The sequence below is a fragment of the Tinamus guttatus genome, unplaced genomic scaffold (genome assembly GCF_059628265.1).
Source record: "Tinamus guttatus ecotype Peru unplaced genomic scaffold, ASM5962826v1 Tinamus_guttatus_pri_ptg000530l, whole genome shotgun sequence".
Taxonomy (NCBI): domain Eukaryota; kingdom Metazoa; phylum Chordata; class Aves; order Tinamiformes; family Tinamidae; genus Tinamus; species Tinamus guttatus.
The window spans coordinates 1,362,662-1,383,090 of NW_028289064.1; the positions used below are offsets into that span (position 1 = coordinate 1,362,662).

Sequence of the window (20,429 nt, forward strand, 5' to 3'; positions counted from 1 at the left end):
TCATATCCTCTACAGTTGTATGCTTACACATTAACTTAATGAGATATGTCTCAAAAAATATATCCATAAAAATAATCCTGTTCTATATTATTCATTTGTTAAAGTACAGGACTTCATATTCTGTCCTGAGGAGCAATCAGTATTAAAAACACTTATATTTGCCAAAATTTGTTCAGTAGTTAATCCCATTAAAAGAGGTGTTTAGATTTTATGTTTTGGATTACAACAGCTTGCTGAATGACTTTGGAAATGTTATTTATCCTTGTTTTTCTTTATAAGTAAAATGAAGATAATAAACATTCAGGGAAATTGTGAAGTTTAAGGTCTTTAATGTATGTTGACAGTATTGTCTGGAAAGGACATATGAAAGTGTACAGTTGTATATAAAATTTAAGGCAATGTTAACTTGATCCCATTTGGGTAGCTATGGAGTCTTTGTAGTTTGTGGTGTTAGATTAGAGTGTGTGTGAGAGAGAATCATAGCTCTGTGCAGCAGTTTTTATGCTACAGGTCATGGTAAAAATGAATAAATTGTGGACACAGGGACTTAGAAAATATTGCCAGGATTCAACTCTAATGAGTGAGCTCTGCAGGAATGATTATGCTTCTTCAGAATACCAGGGATTTTACTGCTTCCAGGGTTACCTAATGCCAAAAAGTTAATGCATTAGAGTTTGTCCTCATCAGTGTGAGGAGTAGATTGTTTCTTTAATATCCTCCCCAAACTCCTTTATGAAGGGAATGAGGATCACTCACATGGGTGAGCTACCTGTGTTAGATTGCTTACTATTTATTGTGAAGGATTTTTATAGAACCTGATAGTGACTATGTGAATCCATCGGAAGAATTGACGCAAATTATTTAGCTTTTGAGCAAAAGTCTCAGTAGCAGCCAAGAGAAACTTGCTTGTAGAATTAGTCTCCTTTATCATCCAAGTTACTATGTTTAGTTTTACGTGTAGGTCTTTTATAAGTTCCTGGTAGTTGGCTTCTTCACCTTTTACTGGTTTTTGGCTGTAGGTTAAAGCTAACTGGATATTTATGTTATTATTTGCCACTACATTTCTGTCCTTATTCTGCCACAAAACAGCCCAAAGCAGAAAAAGTTCAGTAAAACCTGAGGTCAGATTTTGGCCCAGTGGGAGGGGAAGGAATTACTGACCATCCCAACCAGCAGCAAGGTAGCTTCTGCGTGTCTAAAGCGGGGTTAATATGGGTTAACCTGAGCTTGGAAGAGCAATAAATCCTTACAAGTGTCTCCATTCACATGGGACACAGAAAGGCCTTATGTTCCACACAAGTGAGGAACACAGGGAACAGGAGAGTCCCAGGTGTGATGGTCTGAAAGCATCCCCCTGTCCTGAAGCATCAGGATTTGATGGTTCTGGTTCATCAAAGTGAATTCAGAAGGGCAATTCCTAAAATTAGCTTTTTTGTTTGTTTGTTTGTTTTTGTTTTTTGGTGAAAATAGGTACTTGTTTAAAATATTTGGTAGGATTCGCCTAGACTGCTGAAGTCATTCTTTGAATACTTCACAGCAGAAGGGAAAGGTGAGGGGAGAACATCCATGAGCGAGAACTTTCCACCAGCTGGAAATGGGTGCAGTTTTGATTTTTCCTTGGTCAGGTAGCCACCTCCCTTGCAATGGGAGAAGTCAGGTGCTCTGGCCAGAAATTAGTTCACCTCATCTAGTGCTAATTTAGAGAGGTTTGGATCAGGGAGCGTGACTAAGTCCATTCTTCCATCGCCATTTCACATCAGAGTTAGAGCTCTCTGTATATCCCCCTGCTAATAGATAGTGTATGTCGTGTGTAGCCGTGTTCTTATTTATTTTTTTTACTTCCTTTAGAATGCAGAACAAAGCCAGTCACAAATTCCAAAGGAAACGGTAAGAGCTTTGTCTTTTCCATACTGGAAGACTCCCAAATGTTTTAAAATGATATGGCACTTCTCCATCAAAGTCTCACAGATCCTCCTTTCACATTATATACTGTAGATGGCTCTCTCTATCTTTACATTTTAAACATACTTTTTAATGTAATTTCAAATACGTTTAGAATATCATGTACAATTCAAATACTGTGTGTGTTCAAATGCTATTTGAAATTACATCCTTTATACACAGCCAAAGGCTACAAGTTGGAATGATAACAATAGACTCTTAGTTTGGGGTACTTTTTGAAACTAATTGTTTAAACCATGATTATATGACTGAAACCTGAGATACCAACACACACAAGTTAGGCAGTTGGGATTCAAGCCTGACATTGTATCCTCACAGCAAAACCACTGTTTGTTGTTGTTAGTTATTTTTAAGAAACTGTAGAGAAGTAGTATCAGATTTAACCCTTTGCAGATTATAGCAAATTTGTACATGATGTACAGGCAGTGTATTGAGGTTTATATATCTTGTTTTATTCAGTGGGACAGGGTTGGCCTTAATACAGACAATGCAAATTTATTTTTTGAAATTTTGACACAAGATGCTGGAATAATATGTTACCTTAAATGTGTACTGTATCTTAGTGAAAAATACACTTCTAGAAGCTCTGTTCGATTGCTTACCTATTTCAAAGTTAAATAATTAATTGGTTTATGTAGAAGTTAAGCAAAATCTTGCTGGAGTTTGAAATTAGTTAAAAAAAAAAAAGCTGCTGAAAAACAACCAAAAACCCCTATTCTGAATGACTCTCAATGCCTTGCCACCAGCAGTAGTGAGATCGTGTTTGAGGTAAAAATAAAATCAAGGCTAGATAAAGAGATGTTTTAAGAGTTACCGCGGTGAGAGATTTTAGAGCACATTGCCTGACACTATTAATGTTTCAGGGGATGGAGTGTAACTGCTAAAACTGTTATTGGGGCCAGAGGCAGCATCTTCACTTTTGTCCTTCCATCTTGCACTGTCCTTGTGCAGCTTCTAGTCTGAAAGTGGTCTGCATGGGAGCTCTGCAGCCCTGTTAGGGGTATCGTCATTTTGGGCGGGCCCCACAGTGATTTTTAGTGCGTGCATGTTTTCCTCTTCATGCTCTCATGCCAATGCTACTGATACAGGAGGACATCAAAGGGCAAACCCCAGGACAGCATTTCTGCCTGCAGCTGGAAACAACTGAAAATAATCTGTGGGTGCCCCTGTCTGTTCTGCTCCAAACTCTGCCCTAGAAGGTTAGGCTGGTTGCCTTGCTTCTATAAAGCATTTGATCTCCTGTGGCAATGTTGAACACTAAGGACCTTGTAACAAAGTCCATGGAGAAATTCCTTCTCTACCTGTTTTTGGACTAACCTCCTGACTTTATCTAAGGAAAATACTCTCCGCGGTTCTTTTTAGATATAAGCTAATTTGCTTGTTGGCCAGGGAGCAGGGACTGTGTGACTGATAAGGTATTTCTGAAAAACTCTGTTTGAACGAACATTGAAGCAAGCCTTGAAAATAAGGAAGTGAATTGGGGAGCCCGTGGAAACATACTTGACTAATGCAGGAATGAAACTAGAAAGTTTTTTTTCACATTTGTTTATTTATTTAAAAGCTCAAAGCAACAGTGATCAATAGTAGATGCAAAGGTCTCTTTCAATGTACCTACTCCTAAGTGGGAGAAAAAAATGGACTAAAGCTGAAGGGGGTCAGTGGGAGTTTCTAAACCACCATGATTTTGCACTTATCTCTGTTTTCCCATCTTCTTTCCTTTGGTAAGTGTTATACTGCAGTTCTCCAGAACTAATTTTTCTCAGAAGCACATTAATAATACAGTTACACGCTTGTTTTTTTAATATTTTTAGAAGTATTTTTCATTGTTTTCCCTTAAACTCTCTGGTTCTGCCTCAATCCTTGTTTATTCTTCCTCTGTCTACTTTTCAGTCTTTGAGATTTCTAATCTTGCAATTTCTATTTCTGTGTCTGCTCTGATCTTCATACTCGTATTTGGGAGCTTTTTAGTATTCAAATGTCAAAGATTTGATAGCAGAAAGCAAAGCAAGAAAAAGCAATGAAAGCGGTGAATTTTCAGAAGCTAGAGAAATGAGAAAGGTTAAGTACAAAAATCTGTTAGTCTGTTTTTAATTTAAGGACAAAATGGCTGTAGCTTTTTATTATGTCTTTGTGGGAAAATAGAAGAAGATGCAACTTTGAAATTAAAAAAAGAAAAAGCCCTGAAAATCAGAAGTTTGAAGTAAATTTATATGTAGAACCTAGAAACACAAGATATAATTTATCAGTTCACTGTTAACACTCAGATTTTGTGCTCATGAAACTATTCATTTCAAATTATATACACAAGTTTTATGTCACTTGAGTGCATTCAGGACGTTCATGCATTTAGCTAAAACAAAACTGTGGACATTATTTTTTTCTCCAATTTGCCTGTGGCCTGAATTGTGTGATAGAGCGATAGAGCTTTTTTTTTTTTCTTGCTACCTATCCAGGAAAGTATATTATTTTACATTTAAATTTTTCACACTTTCACAGAATATAGATTCTTATTCACGAGCTTCCATAAATGAGGAGCTCTCTTAACATGCTAAACTTGCAGAATTTAAGCTCTCTAGTTATCCATAAGAAATGAAAATTGCTAATGCATCTTCATCTATCCAATAACTGTGCCCTTGTGAAAACAGTACTGATGTTTTTACCTTCTATTTTGCTGATGAATGGAACTGGCAGTCAGTTTATTCCTGATGCATGGAAATCTCCTGTGTCTATTTGGAAGCATTGTTTCATCCAGCCACTATATTGTACCGTGTACACGGCTGAGGACAAAAAGGAACAGATGCACCTATTTCTGAACGTGGTGATTATTTGGAATGTAGAAGATTGACCGTAATATGAAAACTAGTAATTTATCATTATTACATTTCTGTTTCTAAAGCATAATTATCTTAATCATGTTATAGAGCATTGAAATGAACTGTTAATTATGCTATGTAAAACATCTGCCAATTAATTTTTCCCCATACTCTTTCAAAGTCAATAGTGTTTCAGTAATATTTTGCTTTTGCAATTGTCTTTCACTGTTTGTTTCTGAATCCAAACCAGCAAATTTATTTGCATGTAAACATAGGACTAGAAAAATAGTAATTATCATATGTATATGTGTGTGTATATGTATAAATATATATATATACTTAACACACACTTAAATTTGGTCTGTGTGTGTGTGTGTGTGTATATATGTATAATTATTTTCTGGGAGAGTGTTCCTATTAGGCAAAAAACATTAAAAGCTAGAACTCTAGAACTCAGGGCTCCGTTTCACAAATATTACTCAGCAGCAGGGAAAAGTTCATTTTTCTGTTCTCATTTGCTGTTCTGTCAAGCTCTTGTAACAGAGTAGTATGAATTTTAGTGAGTGCAATAATTGTAACAGAAACATAACAAGAATGATTGGAGTGTTGGACCAGTATAAGAATGTGTAACTATATAATAGTCCTTACAGAAATTGCAAATGGAATACAATTAAGATATCTTGTGAGTTTTATTTTCCTCTGAACTTGTACTACTGATACTTTCATTATTTAAATCTCGTTTTGATTACCATCTCCTACCAGAATCTGAGGATAATATCAACTAAAGTTGTCAGCACTTTTGGATTCCTTCATTTGCCCTAGATCTTTCTGCGTGATTTTGAGTAAATCAGCTACACTATTTTTACAGAAGAAAACACCAGGTCTAGGCTTAGGGTAATAATTTTGCCTTGTTCAGAGGCATTTTGTAAGAATTAAAGCATAATTATTTTGGTACACTTTCTGTACACAACTGTTTTTATACACTATAAAAATGAGAAATATAATACCAAATATCTAGAGAGACTTAATTTGCATTGATTAATGGATGGAAAATTCTTGGCTTTTAGTTTGGATAAAAAGCACCAGCAGATTTCAGCTTATTCTTTTTTTTTTTTTTTTAATTATAGCACTATAATCCTTACAGTGATATGTTTTAAGATAGTAGTTGTGTTCTTAGGAGAATTTTTTTTCTTTTGATGGAAAATTGCTTGCATTATACAAAAATATGTAGTTACTGGATATATATTCATAGCTATTTTTCAAAGGCTGTAAGTATAGGTTATCGTAAGTTCATCTGTAGGTAATTACACAAAATTCTACTGATACAGGCATTCTGTATCATTCAGCTATTACACTCGTTTTCACAAAGAACCTTCTTTGAAAAACAGTTTAGAGGTTTATGTATTTCCATTGCTAACGTAGGTGATCCAGACGTTCACAAATTGAGCCAAGGTGGAACATTGACTAGTAGCAGCCCATAGATGTGCACCAGAAGCCGTGCGGATACCGTTTGGTGTCGAGGGATTTACCGCATGAGTAGAGGTTTAGCTGATGATGGAGCTGATACTGTTACTTCCTCCATGATATTTGGGGGTGTTGTGAATTATTTGCTCTGATTATTTTTCCTGTTTTTATCCTCTAATAGTATGGGACACGAGGACAATTACGATGTTTCTGTGGATTTTTAGTGCCATTTCGAGTGGTTTCACATTATGTTTTTCATAAATTTGTGATATAAGAAACAGATTACTGGCTAAAATGAAGAAAGAATAAGAGACTCTGTAATCTTCTGCGAATGCTGTTGTGTTCAGAATCTTTTACCAGCAGACGTATTGTATTATTGAAAAGCTTGTGCTGGGGCATTAGTGAGCAGAACTGAGACAATAATCCAGAGTGAATAATTAATACAGGAGTTGAGTGACTCGAATGCTTTTTGAGTGGCTCAAATTTCCTGTAGTGTTCAAGGGTGATCCACAAAAACTTGCATTTGACACTGTGCTTGTGACTGCCTCACGGGCTGATGGTCTCCAGTGTCACCTGCCAGGTGTTGAGCAGGGCCGCAGTGCGGCTGTGCCGCAGGGAGTGTTTCCAGGTGGGCTCGGTGCCACGTGCTGCGAGTGCTGGGCAGATTTAGCTGCTTTTGCAAAGCTTGCGCTGGGAGTGCTTGCTGAGCAAGCCCTGGTTTCATGGGAGCTGATACAAGTGTTCCTCCTTGAGGTTCTGAAATGGACTTACCTTAGTGACACCTCTGCAGAGTCATTCAGAAGCCGGACTGATGTGGACATGTTTTATTCATGATTATTAGACTGTTTCATACATGCCAGGCTCAATTCTGTAGCAGAATAAAACCTATCTCACACTCACAGGTCAATACACATATAATCTCTTTTGGAACATGTTTCTTGTCATGGACTTTTACAAAGGCATTATTTCTCTTTCAAATTTGCTATTTTTACTCACTTTCCCCAAACACTCTGTTTTTGTTTCTTTAGTCTTCTGGGGCTTGTACAGCCAATGGGCCAATGAGAGAAATATAAAGATTCTTAGGGAGGTTTTCATTTCTCTCTCTAAAGAAATGGGGTAACCATTAAAATCACATACTTACCTCAGAACATACCGTTGGAACTCAATATTTAAATTCAAACAACAGTTTGGAATAGGATATGTTACCTTCAATAAATTATAATCATTATGGTAACTGTGACTGACTATGCAGTGTGTGAAATTCTGAAATATACAATAAAATTTTAGCAGTCTGATCAGTTAAGTTTAATCACTGAATCTTAACAGCCTAAGACAGTATCTGTAGCACCTCAGATCAGCATGTTAGTATTAAGAAGAATAATGTTAGCATAGACAAGCAATGGCATTCCAATATAGATAAATAACAAACATGTGGAAATACTTAAAGTTGGGCTTTCACAAAGCTTTTGATTTTCATACTAAATGAAGATCATATGCTAGAATTCTGCTTCTTTGGAGAATATTTATTTTTTTCCTAAACCATTTTTTTTATCCATCAAAAACATTAAATTGAATACGTTTCTGAATATGGAATATGTACCTTTTATATTACATTAACTCCTTAAAATGAACATAAGTGGAAACAAAACAGGCTGGTTCTGCAGTGTTCCATGAACTAACATTTTCATGTATAAATATGTTCCAAAGTTAATCCATGCATAGTATGCAAATAACTTGTCCTTGATGGGATTAAAATTAAAGCAGGCCCACATTGCCTATAAAATTTCAGAATTCAAATGTAGTTTTTGATATTTAGCAGCTGCTGTTTGATTTGAACAAAAGTGCAGTTTTTGCCAGATGCAACATATTAACTTGGCTAATATGAATAATGAGTCTCAGTGTATACGTGCAAATAAGATTCATTAGTGTTTATCTAACATATGGGAGATATTATAATACTCAACTTAGGAAGAGTTAGAAAAGAAAGTGAGCATAAGAATTTCAGATCTTTAGTTGGCTTAAGCTTTATATCATTTTATAACTAGGTAAGTAGACACTTTAGGCCTTTATAATCTGTAAATCAGAACATTATTGTTCGATTAAAACTATTTTAAAAAGAGATAAGAGGCCTTGTAGGGTTTCAGGGAGAAGCTCAGATGGAAAGTGTGTTCCATTAGATCAGTCGGCAGGCCTTGCTGTGCCAGAGGTCCAGTTTTAAGTCCAAATGAGCTGCTGTTATTATATTTATCTGTAATGCATGAGTGTGGCAGGATGCATCAGTTTTCAGTTATTCCTCCACAGGAGAGGCCTCAGCTGAAGCTGGAGAGGGGTGGTACAGGCCACCTACATTGCTTTGTTCTCAGTACCTCCAGCAGAAATATCTACATTTTGCAAGTACTAAATATCACCTCCACACCTCCCATGAAACCACTGTTGACCAAAGAAGCTGCTGCCGTGGTTCCTTTAAGCTGCTTGGGGTACACATTTTACATAAACTGTTAACGTGATAAAAATGAATGTTTGGATGTACTTCAGTTTAATGTCAATGTCACCTGCCTAACTTGAAGGACAAAACAATTTGGGTCATCTCTGAGATCTAGGAAGTCTTTGCCCAAAACGTAATTAAAAACCTTACATATATCACCTATTTCAAAATAAAGCATTTATCATGTTACAATAATATTCAGAAACATTTTGTTGGTTTCCTGGTGAATAGAAGTTAAGATTTCCTAGTACCCATGGGTGCCTTGGAGAGAAATGAAAATAATGAATGATGCATTAAAATCTTGTAAAGACTGGAAATATCCTGGAAAACACTGTGACTGTAAGGTAGGATTCCCAATTACTGGAATCAAATGACTAAATGTGTGCTTTTGCATCTCCTATTCCCTTCTCTTAAACAGTCTATATTTCTTAGACCTGGTAGGCTTTTACATCCATGAGACTTCAAACTTAACTTTCAGGAGTTCTCAGATTGTCAATTAGATAAATTTGAAAGAGAAGACATGTTCATGAGACAAAAGGTTGATATGATAACAAGATAATACTTAAATGGATGCTAAGAGTCTTACATCTGTAGTGTTAGAAGACCTGACACCAGTAGTCTGGGAGCAGTTAAATGCTGTAAGAGAGAAGAGAAGAGAAGTCGGGAGGGGGTAATCAGAGACGTTAGTTAGAATTTGTTCCACAGTTATACTATTTACCACATGAATATCATCAGTATAAAAGAAGGATGTGTCTGTGTGTATGTACATACATGTATATGTTTATACAACAGCTGTTTAATGTTTTCGTTTTTGTTGTGTACTTTCTTAGAAATATAGGTTGCCATTTAAGTGTGCGGGGGCAGAGTGTTATTGTTTGCTTCTATGAAAGAAATCAGCAGTGAACTCGATTTTTGTTTAGAGAGTCCCATGATTAATTTATTTCTTTTCTTTCTCCATAATCAGAAGGTAGCTGCAGACAAGTTTCTATGACTTAATAGCTGCTGAGAAGACAGCATGTCTAAGCTTGCACAGAGAAAGAACTTGTCTGTAGAGAATGCAGGCAGATTTGTAGCTGCAGTGAGTCTCTTTGGCAACTTGTCCAAGCTTGATTGAAAATTGCTTCCCACCTTAGGTGGCAGTAATTTTTTTTGTTGTTAGGTTTCTCTTTCCACCCATCTCATGCTGCTTATTCACCAGCTGATCCCAAATGAGGTTTTTATAAGGGAAGAAATCCCAAGTAGGAAATTTCTTTAGACTATTTAAAGTATAATAGGACAAGGAAGAGATGCTGTTACTAACAGGATGAAATAAACTTATTGCACTGCTAGTGCCAAGGTCCATTTCGATGTTGTTTATGAAATTAAATCAGGTTTTACGATCATATCAGAAACCAACAGTATGTAGCAGAGAAAAATCCTCTGCCTCTGTTTATCTTATGATTTTCTAATCTCCATATATGTCTAAACACTGCCATAAGTTTTCTCCAGTCGGGAAGTTTATCTTAGAGTTTACACTATATGTTGCATTTAAAAAGTGAAACCCTTATCTTGAATGTCATTTAGTATAAATTGATGCTAAGTATGAATCTGAAGGAAAAAAAAATCACCTACATATTTTATCACCAATCGAATTTTTATTAAAAATTACATACTTGAGCAGCTTCATTCATTCAGCTGAAGTCATTTCAGATGACCTTTTTTCTCAGCAGACTCTGTCTGAGCAGAATATTGTTCTGCTGCTAATTGTTCTGGACGCAGTGTGTGAAAAATCTTAAGGGAGTTGAGTTTTGCTGTTGAGGGTTCAAAGTACATAAACTTGCTTGCATATTTATTGCTGACCTGTCAGAGTGTATGAAACAATACATTTCCTAATCATGAGAATAGTGTTGAGGTGTTTGATTGACATAGAAAAGGTGTTATATAAAATATATTAAGATCAAATGGAAGTTACTGAAATCAGGAGGTGATTGTGTTTTCAGTTTAAAATTATACATGTTGCATTTTAGGGGTTTGTGCATTTTTTGCAATGATGTGACTATCCTGGGGAGTCCATACAGTTAGCTGCATTTGCATACTAAATGTTCAATATAATTTTAATGCAAATGCTACTTTTTTAGTAGTTGGTATTTAATTGATTGGGAGGAGTCACTGCATGCGTGGTGTTTCTGTAATATTCAGCATTTTGACTAACAAAAGATGCAACTAGTCTTGATGCTACATAGATTTTACAACTTTGATTCAAAGTATCATGCTAAAATCTTGCTGCTCATCTTTCAGAAGAGTTTCTTTATGGGTACAGTTTTATGTCAGGCTTTCTTGATCATTATGTGTATACGTTATCCTTTGTGTGAAACATATCTTCAAAACAATGTATATAGTAGGGCCTTTGGTTGTCCCATGGTGTGGCACAAATGTTAGTGTTCTTAGTATCCGGAGTCACTGGATCTTAATGGTTCAGTATTTTGGAATGTCACATTTTTTTCTGAGCATTCTTAGTAGAAATTGTGGGTATCGAAGGGAAACATTTGTTCTCTCTCTTGCTCTGTCTTTTAAAAATCTGCATTTAGACATATGCTACTGACAGATGACATGAAGGCGGTAGAGGGTGGAAGGCTTCTCATGTCTCTAAAACTGTGGACAAAGAAGTGGTGGTGGGAAAAGCTGGCTCCGTTGAAAAAAGCTGTGAAAACCTTAAGAGACCCCTAAAGCATTCTAGCCTCAGTCCAGTAATGCTAAATTTTTCTTTGGATGGATTGGGCAATTTCCTCATTGTCTGAATATTTCCCTGTCAGTGCAGAGCCTGTTTGTTTCTCATTTCTAGCGTTCACGTGCAGCTGCTGAGGAGAAGTTTCCTCCTGATGCAAGCCTTGAGTTTCACCAACCCCCTCCTACGTCTGTAGCCCCATGTTGGTATTAGATTGTTTCTCTAGTTGAAGATGTAGAAAATAAGCAAACAGAAAATTCACATTAAGAATAGTGTTGAGAGGCTTATGTAGCTCTTGGTCTGTCTGGACAGAAGCAGCATAGAGGCTGTTAGCCAGGTCTTTGGGGATGAGTCCTGACATAGTCTTTCCAATTGACCCGTTTCTTGGCATGTACAGATGCTCCCAAAGGACAGTGTTTAGTCCTCTAAAGGAACCTGTTTAGTCCTCTGCACTAGAAAGGAGATTGCCATGGTTGAAGCTCTCTCTTTTTTTAGAACATTAGAAAAAATTGAGAGGGAGGGGAAAAGTGTTCGTTTACAGGAACATAATAAAGATAAATCCAATAAGATTATGGGCGTCTTTGGATGTGGGTGTTATCTTCCTTTTGGCTCACAAACTTTTATTCTTGTCATTATTACTTGTTAAGGTAAATGAAAGCGATCAGTGTTACCGAAACTAAAAGGTAAAATGCTTCTGTCTCAGGATATTTTATTCTGCAACTGCCTGAGAGAAGATGCACCTCAAATATATCCATCTATCTTTTAAGTAGTGCTCTTGTGACCCAAAGACACAAGACCCAAAGACTCTGTCTTGTGATGTTTAGAACGATTAGGAAAATTAGGTATGGAATTTTGCAGTAATTAGTGTATATTTTGTGGGGTTTTTTTGGCCCAGTATTTTTCCTGTGGTGTTGTGTACCTTTCCAGTCCTGGCAGCTAGTACAGCTTTTGCCGAAGTGCATGGCTAAGAGATGAGTTTGGATAATGGGATAAACTCACGAGCCCAGCTTGTGACACTTATTATTTAAGTGTTACACATTGTTATTAGTAAGAGTTAGTTACTGGTTGTTATTAGTTACAAGTGAATAGTGTCTCATGCCAGGATCGGGCTGGCGAACATGTTAAGGTTTATGCTTTTATCCTCGTGGGAAAGGTAGAGCTCTTGACTTGGTCCCTTGGCTCCTCCAGTTCCGTCAGGAATCTGACTTCCTTCCCGCATGACATTCTTACATTGCTTTTCTGGTGAAAAAAACTAACATACATGTGCCCAAACTGATAATCTCAGTTTTGTGTGCTCCACATGGCTTCCACATCTGTCTTTGCAGTAGTCTATGTTTAGATTTCAGAAGGCCCCTTAAGCTTTGGATCTCCTCAGGTCTTAAGAAATAGTGAAGAAGAAGAAACAGGGAGTGCTCCATGGGCAGAAGTTAATTTCTAGTGTGTCTTGCTGTTCCAAGTGTCTGGGAGTAGCAGGGAAATGGGACAGTCGAGGTGTGGGAGTAGATGAGGGCAATGTGGAGAAAGTAGCTGCAAAAACAGTGTTGGTAAGGGCGGTGCTGTGTTTGCTAACATGGACAAAATGGAAGCGCTGCTCGTGGGGGCCCCCCGCTGTCCCTCGCGGGTGCTGTGCCCACCCCTGCTGCCACCGGGTGCACCCAGAGCTCTGCTGGGCTCCCGGGGGCCGGCCGAGCCGCGCACGGCCCAGCCCGGCCCGGCCCGGCCCGCAGGGCCCCACGGAGCCGCTGCTCACAGCGAGGCTGCCTCGCCTGGAACACCAATTCCAGGCCTGCAAAACCAGCCAAGCTCAAGCTGGATGTGGAGGCTGGGGAATATGCGCGGAAGAACCAGAGATGTGGGTAGGAGGACGGAGGTGACGAGTAGAGCCAGAAATGACAAGAAAACTGGCGTTTAGAGCTGGATCTGATGGTGAGCTAGGCAATGGCAGAGAGATGTGCTGTTGTTGATCTCAGCTGTGTAATTTTCTATTTTTCCAAACACAGTTCCAAACAAAATGAGGTGAATGAGTAATTTTCAAACTTATTTTCCTTGTGCTTAGTTTCTCTCTGTGACTCACAAAGATACCAGCGATGCTGCTGCTGAAATTGTAAAGACTCTGTAGGTTTGCAAACAAGAAAATATTTCTGATACAGCCTTTCCTTCTGGCCAGTGAAACAGTGCAAATATGAGTCGCTTTAATGGCATATTCAGGGATGACACACATTTCAATTATTTTACTAGACAGAGAAGCATTTAGACACAAACACAAGATATTCCTGAATCTAGGCATCAGATGGAGGTGATTGCACATACACTGTTTTGTGCATAGTTCTTCAAATAATTGCTGTGGAAAATATTGTGGCATTATAGTGAAAGCTTTTCTTTTCTATCTTTTTTTTTTTTTCTTAAAGCTGTTGGCTGTGCAGGGAAGGGAATTCCCAAAGAGAAATGCTGTTCTATAATTCCTGTTAATCTTCCCGACAGAAAGCAGAAGAAGAAGAGCTTGTTCTTACACCTGATGGCACCAGGGAATTCCTGACATTTGAAGTTCCACTTAATGACTCTGGATCAGCTGGACTTGGCGTGAGTGTCAAAGGTAACCGGTCAAAAGAAAACCATGCAGATTTAGGAATCTTCGTCAAGTCCATTATTAACGGTGGAGCAGCATCCAAGGTAAGAGGGAACATATGTGCACCTTTGCTTTTTTTCTGTTTTTTCTCTTGGTTATGTTTTCCAAAATATAGGCTTTTGGAAAGTAACCGTAGATTAAAGAAGAGCAGAATTGCTTTATAACTAACTTTTCCCAATCTTACGATCAGAGGCAATCTTCATATTTCTGCTCAGATTCTCTTGTTTGCATGTGGCAGGATTTGTTCGGCCTGTAAGGATTCTCAGGAAGGAAATGGCCATCTCTGGTACAGTTAATTAGTATGCTCTTTGTGTAAACAGATTATGATAATGGCTTGAAGTGCAAGTCTATAAATGATTGAAATAGACACTTCCTAAATGGTTGCACAGAAACTATCATAGTAGTGTTCACTTGGCCATTAGTTATTAGATCTAAGTTTCTTGATTAGCTTTTATTTTATTTTATTTTATTTTATTTTATTTTATTTTATTTTATTTTATTTTATTTTATTTTATTTTATTTTATTTTATTTTATTTTATTTTTATTTTATTTCCTTTTTATTCTTTGTCTGTCCTGCAGGCTCTTTCTCGATGTTTTTACAATTGGCTGTAATCTTTCCTTTTTCCAGGATGGGAGGCTTCGAGTGAACGATCAACTAATAGCAGTGAATGGAGAATCGTTATTGGGCAAAACAAATCAAGATGCCATGGAAACCCTGCGGCGGTCCATGTCCACCGAGGGAAACAAACGAGGGATGATTCAGCTTATTGTGGCTAGGCGAATAAGTAAATGCAATGAGGTAATACATTTTTGATATCAGGGCTGGGAGTTTTAATTTCTTCTAAGACATTTGTGTTTACAGGAAATGTCATGTCTCATTTGAGACGAAGAAAACAATACTTGAGAAGTTAGAGGGAATTACAAAGCTATCTGAATTTCAGTTCTACACATGCTAATATGATAACCCTAGCTATCAGAAGTTTTCCTTTTGATTATTTTCAGAGTAACAGGAAACACTGTATCGATTTTGTAATTGGATCACATCTTTCGTGTAATATTTGTTCTTTGGAGTTTTTTTTATGTATGTCCACTGAATTTTTGTCTGTAATTTAGTGGAAGCTGACTTGTTAGTTTGTAACATTTTTTTTAACTAAGGGTAGAGCTGTTACATATTGTATGTTTTATTTAATCAATTAAAGGTCCAACTTAAAAAGTCAGAAAAATTTAAACAATTCTCTTGTTATTTGGGATTTTAAACATGTTATGTCGTGGCCTTCATTGCAGGAATAGACGAAATACGGAATTCAGGGCTGAATGCTGAAAATAAATGTTTTTTTTTTTTTCTGTTAATATCTGTGGCTTCCATCTCCTCCAATGCTGTGTTGATGTTTGGAAACATTTTCGTGATTCCCAGTAGTTTATTTTCTAGATTAATGTGAATAATGCTATATAGTAGAAATGTGCGGGCATATGATACTGAGGAGGACTGCAGATACTGTGGAGGACAGCATTAGAATTCACAATAATTTTGACAAATTGGAGAAACAGACTGAGATAAATAGAGTTCATATGAATGGGGGAGTCAGGGAAGCATCTGTTCTTAAAGCATCTAAAAGTCATTCCTTCACTCTTTTTAATACTGGTAAGGTCTTACCTGGAATATTATTTCTTGAGCCTCATGATTCAAGAAAGATATGGACAAATTGGTTAAGCACTCTTGATCCTGCCTTGAGAATTTTTTAGAGAATAGATTAATTCTTAATACATAACATTCACCTTAAAATAAATTCAATTTCATAATGTATTATAATATCATGTTTCTAAATACATTACTTTTAATGTATTTAGCTTCTCTTCCTCAACTGCTTGTACACAGCTTTAATACATTCATACATGTGCATGTTTATGTACACAAAATTAGAAAGCTAGCTTGAATGCACGCCGTTTTCCATTTAATGTTGAAGGAATTTGGTCCTTTCTGTATTGGTGGTGACTTATTTAAGCCATAATTCTGAACTTGGACTCCACTAACCCAGAATCTCCTTTACAGACTGTTCCTTGTTCCTGCACAATTTTATAACTTGCTACTTAGAAAAGCATGAAATGTTTTAGGTTATTTCTGAGTTTTTTTTTTTTTTCCTAAAAAGGCTGATATGGAGTAAGTTCACTCTTTTCTTTTATAATGAATGTGTTAGGACAGTGTTTATAAACAAAATGGAGCAAATCCAGCAATGCATTGTTCTTTAAATGCAACAGACTTTATGCTTGCTCATATTAAGAGCAGTTTGATGCCCTGCATCTGTTTCACATTCACCAGCTTATTTTGCAAAAATAGCGTTGCAGAAATGGCACATCTCACTGTACAGTGTATGCTATACAGCTCCAAAACCAAAAGTCTGATGCTAGAACCAGATTCAGATACACTGAAATGTATATGTAGAGTCTGTGAGGTAATGGGGGAAGAACTGTGTCCATGTGGACCTACTTTACCATTTCAATTGGATTTTTCCAAATCATTAATAAGCTAGTGAGATGAGCCAGAATGAACTGAGAAAGTAATAATAAGCAATTATTGGTGCAATGATCAGCCCTTATTTTCTAATTTTCTAATAATTTATGTATTTTTTCTTGGAAATTCTTACTTTCTTGGAAATTCAGACATGGGATATATGTTGGCAATAATTTTTGCATGTTTTAATACGATGAAAACAAAACTTCTATGGGCCTAAAGCTGTATACATGCTGACCTGGGTATATTCAAACTTGTTTCCTGAAAGTCTTGCAAACTTCAGGCTTCAGCAAAACTGTCAGGGGAGAGAGTTTTTCCTGACAATTTGCAGGTAAGCCCTAGTTCAGGAGTTAGATGAATTTAAACACTGTATGTGATTGATCAGATGTAATATGATAGGTTAGGAGAATGATGATCACACATGAGTAATCCAGGCAGCTTAAACCCCAAGGATGCATGGATTGAGAGGAAGCTGGAGGGCAGCCTTCCATGACTGGGAATTACAGTGATATTTACTTTCCTTAGGAGCATCAAATATTGGGCATATGTGGCTGCCTGAACTATGTTATACTTAATTCAGTCATTTGGATTCCTTAGTACTCTGGTGCATAAAATGCCCCTGTAGAATATTCCTGTAGCTACCACCTGGCTGATATACAGTCTCATCAAAATTTCTTGTTATTAGGACAAAAACCACACACCATCTGAGTGGCTGCAAACTTAGCAGCTTAGAGACTAGAAAGAGAAGCATTTTAACAGTAGACCCTGTTTTGATAAATGATGCATTTTACCAGCATGCTCTCCAGAAATGGGCTTTTGCTGTTTTTACTCAAAGACAAAGAAATGTTTATCTTTTGACAAAGTGTGCATTTTCTCTGGTATTTTCTGTGCTTTCCTCTTAGAAGAATCTGATAAAAGTTCAAATTGTGGCTTGCTGAACGCACCGGCCTTAAAAAGAAAAACATAAAGAGACGAAAAACAAGCGATGGGGGAAGGCAAAAAAAAAATCCTGTTCAATTGATTCATTTCCTGTGTTGATTTAGGGCTGTATGCACCCACTTCACTGACAAAAAAATAGCTTACACTCTTGTTAGTCTTGCAGAACCACAGTTAAGTGGAAGGGAGCTGGGTTATATTCCCTTTTGTGCATCGTCAACAGAACAGTTTCTGGCATTCCTTTGCACTGACAGGGGCCGTGCGTTACCGCAGCCAAGGTCAGGCCTTGGCTTGCTGGAATTCCTGCTCGCCACGGAGCAGCGCGGAGGGTCTCCTGAGGGGGACTGAGCCTGTGGAATCTGGACAAGGGGTGACCATGCCCATGCGAGCAGGAATTATGCTTGACTTCCAGGCCATAAATACATCTGCTAGCTGGCTATTAAAAGAGCAACAAAGAAAAGAACAAAAAGAAAGGTCTTGTTTTCCTTCCCCTGGCTTCGAGTCCAGTGAGCATTCTGTGTTTGCAAAGTGAAGCTGAGATATTTTTAGTTGATAGGCAATCCAGACAGCTTTTTCCTTCACAAAAACAGAGTTTAATTGGATTTTAAGAAAGTTAATGGTATGAATATGGTAGGCTTTTCTTTTATTTTAATGTTTATAATCAGCCCTAAGGGTTGTGTGGAAGAACATAGTTCTGTTTCTCCTTAGACCAGAATTTTCACTTGCTCGTGATCTTGCCATATTTTGATTACTGTCTAGAATTAAAGGAGACTTAATCCCCATGTGTCTTGGTTTTAGAAAGGCAGTGCTGGTTGTCTCTCTTCTGCTACAGAGTAGTTCTGTCTTTCCTGTATAGCTTTCTTTGATTTCCGAAGTCAGAGTCTGTTTAAATGGAGCTTAAAACTATCTCAAAACTTAGTTGTTACATCTGATAGCCTTTTTTTTTTAATGTTGGCATCTTATTGTACATCTTCACATCTCCTCATGGTATATAGTAAGCCTAAAAAACAATTGTAGTAAAAATAAATAAACCGCCACAGACATAATATCTTGCCCTCAGAGTGGAAGTGAAGAGATTATTGTTTATATCATCGATTCTTATGTAACAATAAACTCAGAGACCACAAACTTCCCAGAAGGTAAAAAGCATTTTTCTGTTGTGGTTTTACTAAACCTGTGTTGCCTGTAGGAGGAATTTTCATTGACTCACCAGGAGACGGAGTATAATCCATCCAGGTTTTCAAGTGAATTATCTCATAGTAAATATTGATATAAGCATAAGGCGTGTGGTAGCTATGAATGAGCTTCAAGCCAAAACTGTGTGTTTGAGTTTTTCTCCTGTTTGCATTACTTTTACACAGAGTATAATAATACAGTTAATTCTGTCAACCATACTATTATAAACCTTGCAGAGCTTTGTTTAAGATCTCAGCCACTCCAAACAAAATCATACAGTTAGTATTTGATGGATGCTACCAGATTAGTGTAACAGAAACATTTTCCTAACGGTCAGTTTGGGATTTGGATATGTCTTAGGTTCTGTCCATCCCATTTTATGAAAAGTTAAATATAGATTTGAAGAATATATTTACAGTTCTAAGGATTGTCCTCTGTCAGCCTTACGTTTTGACTCTTCAGCTTTTCTCTCTAAGCATAGGGAGCCTTTAAGTGCTTTTTCCAAAGTTGTGCAGTCAGTAGCAAAAATGGGAAAATTTACATCAGTAATACAGCCAGTATTTAACAGACCAGTTTTCAGAAGATGTGGCCATCAGCTTTCTGGACTTTAACTAAGGGCTGACATTTTTTTTTTAATTGCTGAGGACCTAAGGTTTAAAGAGACACATTAGAGTTCTTTGCACTGCACTCTGTTAATTAGCAGCATTACTGTGATTAGCCTGCCTGGGCAAACAGCTGCTGGCTGTATCACCACAGCGCATTCCCGGCGCTCAGGCATGCCTGTCAGCCCCATCAGTGCAGCTGGCTGCAGGATGTGCTGATTCAAGGAAATAAAGGTAATTGTTGCTTTAAGAATCCTGCTCCTCTCATTCCTGCAACCTGGACAACTCAGGGGCACAGATTGCTTCTCTCTGCTCTGTTTGTGACACGCGCAGACAGCACTTGTCTGCCATTAAAAAGAGAGAGCATCACCATTTTCGTCAAAATAAGAGATTTGAAAGGTTTTTTTTTTTTTTTTTTTTCTTTTTCACTTTTTTGGACAGAGTTCCTTGACAAACCTGCCTTAAAAATATTGCAAAGGATTTGCAGATCCCCAAAATTCATTCTGCATATCTTTCCATCTCTGCTCCAGTTGCTGAGTTGACATCAGAGCACAGCATAAAGTGGAGAAAGCAGCCATAAATCCAGCCCATATAAGGAGCTCAAAAAATGTTTAAGTAAATTGACTGGTAGAGAGATGACTGAGAGAAACTTTTCAGCTGAATACTTTCATTATAAAAGAAAGAAAACACACAAACATTCATTCTTTTCCTGGTATGTTTGAGAGCATAAAGTGTTCTTTTTGTCTTGAGGCTACTCCACATCCTTACATCGAAAGTAACATAAGAAATATTACAAGAAATGTTCTGCATTTAGTCAATAGTCCATCTAGCCTGATATTCAGTAGCAAAAAATGCAATGGTTTAATAAGAACCTGTGAATCTGGCTGCTTTCTGAGGTCCATTGAGCTTAGACTCTCCCGGCACCCAGAATTAAGGATGCTAGAGTGCACATAAACAGGCAGAGTTTTTGTAAAATCTATAGATTTTTTTGTGTGTGCGAATTACTTTTAATACCTTTCAGAATTGGATGACAGTGTCTGTCTCTGCAAATTCCTGCTGCAACACATTCTAGAAGTCTAATACTTACTGTGTGAAGAAGTACTTTTTAAGCCAGTTCCCTAATAGTTTGTCAAGGTGCCCCCAGGTTCTCA

General features: G+C 37.3%; 1 protein-coding gene across 1 annotated transcript in view; it reads left to right on the forward strand.

Moving 5' to 3' along the window:
* The window catches only part of PARD3 (par-3 family cell polarity regulator), a 435,290-nt gene that overhangs the window by 246,025 nt on the left and 168,836 nt on the right, over positions 1–20,429 (forward strand). Inside the window, 3 exon segments of the mRNA XM_088534020.1 lie at positions 1,849–1,887; positions 13,910–14,098; positions 14,684–14,854. Coding sequence (XP_088390146.1) covers positions 1,849–1,887; positions 13,910–14,098; positions 14,684–14,854 — 399 coding nt within the window.